Source organism: Myotis brandtii, unplaced genomic scaffold (assembly GCF_000412655.1).
Source record: "Myotis brandtii unplaced genomic scaffold, ASM41265v1 scaffold672, whole genome shotgun sequence".
Classification (NCBI taxonomy): domain Eukaryota; kingdom Metazoa; phylum Chordata; class Mammalia; order Chiroptera; family Vespertilionidae; genus Myotis; species Myotis brandtii.
The window spans coordinates 574,580-582,859 of record NW_005370621.1 but is presented as its reverse complement, the minus strand read 5'-3'; the positions used below and the strand labels follow the sequence as shown (position 1 = coordinate 582,859).

The window sequence follows — 8,280 nt, the reverse complement described above, 5'->3', positions numbered from 1 at the left end:
CTGCGCATGCGCCCCTCTTCGCGCAGGCGTTCTGCGCGCGCTCTCGCGGCGCCGGCTTAACGCGTCAGAGCTGCGCCGCAGCCCCAGGGAGCGGGGCGAAAAGTGGGTGGTTCTTATGCAAATAGCTACCGAGAACCAGCGCGCTTTTACACGTTGATAAAGTTACAGTCCTCCGGAGCGTATATTTATAAAATAAGAGCTCGGAGAGGCCTTTGTGACGTGGGGCTGTGGGAGGGCCCGTGCATCATCGTTTGGAATAGCCCCAAACTGAAAACAGTGCAAAGGTCCATAAGCACTCCCATGGATGAAGAAGACATTATACAGCGGAATTCTGAACTCAGCAACACGTGTGAGTTACAGCAAAATGTTGAATGGAGGAAATCAAACAGAAAAGAGTACAACTCTACGACTCCGCTTTAATGATATACAAGAACAGCTGACATCCATCTATGGAGGTCGAGGTTAAAATAGAGGTTACCCTTGGGACTACCGACTGGAAGGAGCACAGGGAATGCTCCATATCCCGGATCTGGCTCCCCGGGTGTATGCATATGCAAAAACTTATTCAACTGAATACTTGAAATTTATATGCTTGATTGTATATGAAGTTAGACCTCAAAATGCTATTGATAGAAAGAAAGAGAATGGGAACTTGGAATGTAAATGGAGGACAGAAAAGAATAAGAATGTATTTCATTGGAAGAAATGCATTTTGTTCAAGCATTAACCATGAGCCCAACTTTAAATGGAATGCTAAGCTTCTACATCTCTCTGACACATAACAGTACCAGGGAAAGAACGGCTACCTGGCCTGGACAGTAGAAAGAATGGAGACAGAAACACGCGGGTACGTGTACACACACACACACACACACACACACACACACACCCCTGTAGCTACATTTCACTGGGCCCCTAAACAGCAATAATCTCTCGCAGCCGCACATAAGCCCTGGACACTTGTCCGAAGCCAGTTGCAGGTCACCAGCAGAACCATCAGCCCTCCTGGGTCCTGTTCCGACAGAGCCCTCAGCTAAGTTATTTCTAAGACGGCGTGAAGGAAGGAAGGAAGCCCCTTTTATAGCCTTCAACTTTCTCAACAGCCATCTTTGTGTTCATTAAAAAATGATTCTGCAGTGTTCTCCTAGCATAATTCATTACATGGAACAGAGTTAAATGAACACCAAGCAGCTCAGTGGGAGCTGTTGTTTTTACACATGGGGAGAATGAGTTTGTGTTTAAGGATATGATTTTGGCCACAAAGAAATTACTTTGTGATCACAATGGAAAAAAACCAGTGGATGATCTCTGAAACTGTTACCAACTATTCATTCCGCGATCATTGCGAGCCCACTAAATGCAAATGTTCTCCGTAGTTGCTTAGTCTAATCCTTAAAGCAACAGCAAGGAATAGAAAATCAAAGCAGGCATTTACAAAGGGGCTTCTGACCCCTCTCACCTTTCAATTTTTATAACCACTAAAAGTCATCAAGCCACTGTCACGGAGCCACCCATCATATGGAGGAAGGATAGAGGGAGAGAGGGGCCTCAAAGACCTGTCGGAAGAAGCTCCCAGCCTAGGCCCTCAGCAAAGTGCAAGTAAAAAACAAATGTGAATTGTAGTTACTTTGTTCAATTTTTTTCAAAGGAGAATATATTAAAAATAGCCTCTAGCCCTCTCCCCCTCTACTGCCTTGTTTTTAAAATAGAATAGAAAGTGTAGTTTATATCATTTGTTCCTCACTGATTTTATACATGTTAGGCAGTGTCCACTTTTGGTGTCTTCTCTTTGGCATTGAAATTCTCCTAGGCCAAAAACCAAGGTTACAATTGGTATCCTTACATGCTTCTCTCTGCTATCTTTCACTTGAAAGATTAATGCATCTGGCAAGAAGGAAAAAGGGACTGATGCTCCATGGGTAATGTATAAAGTTAATTTTAAACCATGCAAAAGCTGCACATCTAGTTGGATTATAGACTGAAGGGCTCAACATGTGAGTGCACAAGAACTATAGCAAAAAAGTATGAAACCTGGAGTCAGACTATCATACTTCCAGCCCTGTGGCCTGGGACAAGTCTGCCAGCCTCTGGACTTCACTTTTCTCATTTGTGAAGTGGGGATACAACCTCTTTGTAGGGATCAAATGATACAATGTCCATAATAGGCTCAGCAAACAGTAAAGGCCCTATACAAACCGGGTTCTCTCTGAGGCTCAGTGGTTGAGCATCGACCAAGGAACCAGGAGGTCATGGTTCCATTCCATTTGATACCTGGTCAGGGCACAGGCCTGGATTTCGGGCTCGATTCCCGGGGTGGGGAGTATGTAGGAGGCAGCCAATCAATGATTCTCTCTCATTATTGATGTCTCTATCTCTCTCTCCCTCTCTCTTCCTCTCTGAAATAAATAAAAATAAATTTAAAATTAAACACTCAGTGCTCTGAACATAATATGATCCCGCCAACTTTCCCACCACTCTCACCAGAGGGCTTCCTTTGTTCTGTTGCTTCTAGTTTGATTCTCTAGAAGAAAATTTGCTCTTCAGCTTCTTCCCTGAGACCATAGTGATTTTTAGAGGCATGCATTTCTGTGGTCTGAAATGTATGAACCAAAACGTTCATACGCAATCAGGTAGACAGTTTTCAAGAAGGAAAAATTTTAAAAATCATACTATTTAAAAATTTTACTCTGTAAGCCTGTTTAAGTGATAGATCCCATGCGGGTAGATAGAGGCCATCAGTCACTAAAAATGTGTTTAGATCAGTGAATACCATTCCCTTCAGCTGTTTGTTAATCCCCAGCAGCAGCAGCCACCCTCCCTGGCCACACCGAACTTTTCAATTGGGACTAATCCCGGGGGTTTATTCTTATGTATTCATTTGAAACCCCGTTTTGAATGACTGCTATTGTCCTTCCTGGCATATAATAAACTACACAGGGACACCCATTTGGCTGTGCCTGACAAGTTGAATCCAGCTTCTCACAGAAAAATGAGAAGAGTAATGAAGAAAGTAGGAAACGATTCCAGATGCTTCAACAACTGCCGTTCCTCAAGATGCGTCTTTCTCTCCACGCAGCTGATACTTGGTAAGTATGTTTTGAAGAGCAGGTCCAAGGTTCCAAAGAAATTTGAACCTGCTGCCCCAATCTGCAAGATTCCCAAACTACCATATATGCATGAAGGAAACATAAAGCATGTGCTCTCTCTATATATTTGGCTTTAGAGCAGTGGTTCTCAACCTTCCTAATGCCGCGACCCTTTAATACAGTTCCTCATGTTGTGGTGACCCCCAACCATAAAATTATTTTCGTTGCTACTTCATAACTATAATTTTGCTACTGTTATGAATCATAATGTAAATATCTGATATGCAGGATGTATTTTCATTGTTACAAATTGAACGTAATTAAAGCATAGTGATTAATCACAAAAACAATATGTAATTATATATGTGTTTTCCGATGGTCTTAGGCGACCCCTGTGAAAGGGTCGCGACCCACACGTTGAGAACCGCTGCTCTAAGCAAAAGCATCCACTGTCATGGTTTTAACTCTGACCAATGTGCTGATGTCTCTGAGATTTCTATCCTTAGATAGGGCTGACCTATCTCTAGACCAGTGATGGCGAACCTTTTGAGCTCGGCGTGTCAGCATTTTGAAAAACCCTAACTTAACTCTGGTGCCGTGTCACATATAGAAATTTTTTGGTATTTGCAATCATAGTAAAACAAAGACTTATATTTTTGATATTTATTTTATATATTTAAATGCCATTTAACAAAGAAAAATCAACCCAAAAAATGAGTTCGCGTGTCACCTCTGACACGTGTGTCATAGGTTCGCCATCACTGCTCTAGACTGTCACATATAACTACCTATTAGACATTCTCATTGTTTATTCCATAGGTCCTTCAAACTCATCCATGAACAAATTCTCTTCTCTCTATGGCACATCTACTACTTCTCTAGAGAATGAATTACACAACAATCTCTTAAGACAACCACATCAAAACTCAACATATTCTAGATCTCTCCTCTCCTTCATAGCTCCCGCATAATCCATCACTAAATCTCTTCAACTTTTACCTGCTTAACACCTGACATCTGTCTCGTCCTTTCCATCTCTATTACCAAACATTCTATCTGCTCCCAACTATTTCCCTAACTTCATACGAGTCTTGCTCGTTTTAGAATGACTCCAATCCTACCCAATGTGCATAAATGTTGCCAGAGAAAATGTTTAAAAATAATCTCATTATGGTAGCCCCTCTGCCTTTTGCTAAGATTCTTTCATTAATGTTCCCCTGTAGAGCAGGAGGGCAGGGGGACAGAATGCAGAGAGGAAGGCAGACTGAAAAGAATGAGGGCAGAAATGGGGGTAGGAGGAGTGGCTAATCCTAACATCTCCCCAAAGCTCTACTCCCTTTGAATGAGAAGTGCTACAATATAGTATTTAGGAACTTGGGCTCTGAAATCAGAGAACCTGGGTTGAAATCTTGACTGTAGCTTCTGCATGTATGTCCTTGGGGGGTCAAGTTACTTACCCTCCTTGAGACTCAGTTTCCTCACCTAAAAAGTGAGGATGATAGTCTCCTCTATTAAATGATGTAAACATTAATTGAGGTAATTGTTAGGGCTGATCAAATAATTGAATTGATACCCCTCCCACAGGAACTGGCTTTTCAGGTCATTTCATTACGGACATTCCCTTTGCTGAGACCACCTTTCACTTGTGGTGACCACGTTCCATTATCTACCCTCCGGATATGCATAGAGAAGTCTTTGCCCAGAAAAAGCCTGCCAAAAGTCCTTTAAAAGTCGCTAACTCCCGTCACTGGGTGCTGGAGCCATCCAGGCTCAATCACCTGGTGTGCGGATGATTGAATAAATTCGTAATCCCTCACTCTGGCCTCCTGCATTCCTCCTTCAGAGACCTAACAGTAATATTCATGACATAAGCATTTAGAACACAACCAGACATGAGATTTCTCAAAACAGATACTGGAACCACAACCAGTACATCTTATTTAACTAGACTGTTATCTCACTTTTCTTTTTTGTTCTAGGCATCAACCACCTAGCCAGCTTCTTATCCAATATTTATTGAGCACCACAACTATATGCAATTCAGTCTGAAGACTGAACAAATCCCAGTGGCACAGCTTCTCCGCTAGAACCCTGAGATTTTTAATTCCTTTATGCCCCAAATGGGCCAAATCTGTTATGATTACTTCTCTATTGAGGGGATTATAAAGGTGAAAAAGACCCAAGGGAAGTTGAGAGTTCAGAAAGAAAGGAAGCTGCACATTATTAACTTTAATATAGGCTGGATTTGGTGTCCTTAGTCCTTAGTAAGCGATAGAATCATCTGTGAAATTTTGAAAAAACAAACACAACGAGCCCCAATATAGAGATTCCCACTCCATAGACTGGGGACAAAGTACTGGCATTTTTCTTTTTAAAAAATTGTCCAAGTGACCCTGATGTGCTCCAGAGGTTGGAAACTCCTGGCGTAAGAGGCATAAGTACTTATTAAAGTCCTAACAGATCAGAAGACGAAGAGATTGCTTTCAACCGAGTGAAGGGAGGAGCAGATGGTTTATGAAGAACCCTTGATAAAAAGCACCCAAGAGAGTCCATTTTAACCTAATTCGGAGCACAAGAAGTCATGTTGCCAACAGTACTAGTTGAGTAAGACCTTTGAGTGAAAATTTTTGTTTTCCTGTTATCTGGAATTCTTCCTATCATTGTTTTGAACCCAAGAAGTTAGAACCTCAATAAGTTGGAAAGGACTGATGACCAAAGGCCAGGACAGAGAGGAGGACTGCCTCCCTCTCTAGGAGCTGAGATATTTTGCCTGCAGAAGGCCCCTGCCAAGGGAGGAGAGCGCTGAAATGAAGTTTCAGGCTTTGCCAATTATATGGTACCTGACATTTGAGAGACCAGCTTCAAAAGAGATTTAAAGTGACACTAGGAAATTGTATTGCCTAAGAGTGAGCAGAAAGGTTCCTGGGTTTTCATCTAGTACCAGAATTTGACCTTTCCCATTGAATAAAATTACAAGGAGAGGCAAAAAAAAAGAGCATTCTGATTATATCCCAAGAGTGCTGCTTGTTACACACAGAGTACTTGTCACATGTGGCAGAATGCTGAAGAAAATAGGACTGTGAGACAGCCAAGATGGGGCAGAGTAAGTGGAAGTTACACTCTCCTCCTCCCAGGATCAAACTAGAATTACAACTAAATTATAGAACAATCAACGTGAATAACCAACCAACGAAGACTAGCTGGAGAGAAGTCTTATCACCCAGGATTCACAGAAGAAGCCACATCAAAACTGGTAGGAAGCGTGGAAACCAAAAAGGGCTGATCCCCCACCCACATGTGGTGGTGGAGAATCCGGAGAGATATCTCAGCTGCAAAGGTTACCCCTGAGGAGCATGGGATCTCAACCCCATACAGGGCTCCCCAGACCAAAGCACCAGAGTCAGCAGGAGGACCTCACATGATATCTGGCTCTGAAAATAAGCAGAGATTTTTTTTTTCCACCAGAAAGAGATGGGAGTCCACTAGAAACAAAGGCACCCACCCTTTTAAGGGCCAATGCACAAAACATTGTTCATAGCAACTCACCCTGGTGATATCTGGCTCTGAAAATAAGCAGAGATTTTTTTTTCCACCAGAAAGAGATGAGAGTCCGATAGAAACCCAGGCACCCTCTTAAGGGCCAATGCACAAAACATTGTTCACAGCAACTCACCCTGAGAAGGCAGCTCAGAGCAGACTGGAGACATGCAGGGAAAGACTGGGTACTGTGTCTAGAGGGCTAGCAGGACAGCGGCCATTGCCCCAGGCGAGTGGCGGCTGGCCTTGGTGAACCCTGAAACTCTGGTTGCGTGGCCGGAGGCCCACCGCTGGCACTGAGCTTGAATCTGTATCAACCTGGTGAACACCCTTTGCCTGTCCCTCGTGACTCACTGAGAAGCTCCCTCACATAACCTGTGTACCTCCAGAGGCTCTTTGAGTAACTAAGCCTAAAAGGCAGCCGGCAAGTGGAAGCAAATCTCGAGGTGCCTTGAGCCTTTGCTGCCCTGGCCCCTGGCTCCATACCAGTGTAAGCTGTCCTGGGTACGCAGCTTGACCCCTCCCAAGTGTTCCCAGTTCCCAGCAGAAACAGCCACAATCTGCGGATTGCTTTGTAACTCATAACTGGTAGCCCAGGACTGGTCACAGTTAGCATCTGACATTGACCTGCATCAGAGTTCCCCCCAAGAGGCCCCAGAACCAATACACCAAGAGGCAGGCTTCAAACCCAATCGGAACACAACCCAATTAGCTCTACAAATGGCACAACTAAAAAAATATTTCTCAAGGTACCAGACCCTGCTGGGGCCAATTCCGCCTCATGGGGTCAGACCTGCACAGCAGCTCATACACTGTGGTCACGGTCAATCCTCACAGCTAGCCAGACTCAGCATCGACCCCATGCACAACCAGGCCAATAGCAATCAAGGCTCAACTACAACAAAAGGGCTCACATAACCCACACCGGGGACATTCCTGGAGCGTCTAGCTCAGGCCATCAGAGAGACTGCACCACTGAGCCCCATAGGACACCTACTACATAAGGCCACCATATCCAGACTGGAAAACATAGCTTATCTACCTAATACACAAATGGTTAAAAAATGGAGGCAGCCAGACAGACTCTGCTTTGAAAAGCTTGGCTGACTCAAATTGAGAAAACATTTTTCAAGATCTGACTAGATGTCAAATGCTTTCACATAAACTGAGAGGAAATAAGGCATAAAATGTCATCATGATGGTTCACTGATTGGTTCTAAGGACAGGGTTTCCTTAAACTTTGTTCCTTCCTGAAAGGTGGCCAGTGGTAAGAGAAATACTGATGATACAAAAGAAGAGACATTGAGGCAGAAAGCCCTGGAGAGGGGCGAGGAGGTGGAAGTAAGGGCACAAGTAATAGGTTATAAATATTGATTTGTTTAAAGTCAATAAAATAGCCTTTAGCTTCAGAACAGCCAAATCTGAGGACTTTATCTTTTTCTTTTTTTCATGTATATTAGCTAGTTAGTTTCACAGAGCTGTTTATGCATAATCAGCTCCATCACTACCAATAGAAAAGCTTCCAACTTTCTTCAGCAGAAATGAAGGGGAAATGCAATTAATGATATTACTTCTAGAATATCTAGCCCAGTGGTTCTCAACCTTCTGGCCCTTTAAATACAGTTCCTCATGTTGTGACCCAACCATAAAATTATTT

General features: G+C 43.3%; 2 protein-coding genes across 2 annotated transcripts in view; both read right to left on the bottom strand.

The window, feature by feature from the left end:
• The window catches only part of FAM122A (family with sequence similarity 122A), a 44,285-nt gene extending 37,039 nt beyond the window's left edge, over positions 1 to 7,246 (bottom strand). Inside the window, exon 1 of the mRNA XM_014529191.1 lies at positions 7,110 to 7,246. Coding sequence (XP_014384677.1) covers positions 7,110 to 7,246 — 137 coding nt within the window. The remainder of the gene's footprint in view (positions 1 to 7,109) is intronic.
• PIP5K1B (phosphatidylinositol-4-phosphate 5-kinase, type I, beta) overlaps positions 1 to 8,280 on the bottom strand; it is a 287,643-nt gene that overhangs the window by 213,279 nt on the left and 66,084 nt on the right. The window lies entirely within an intron of this gene.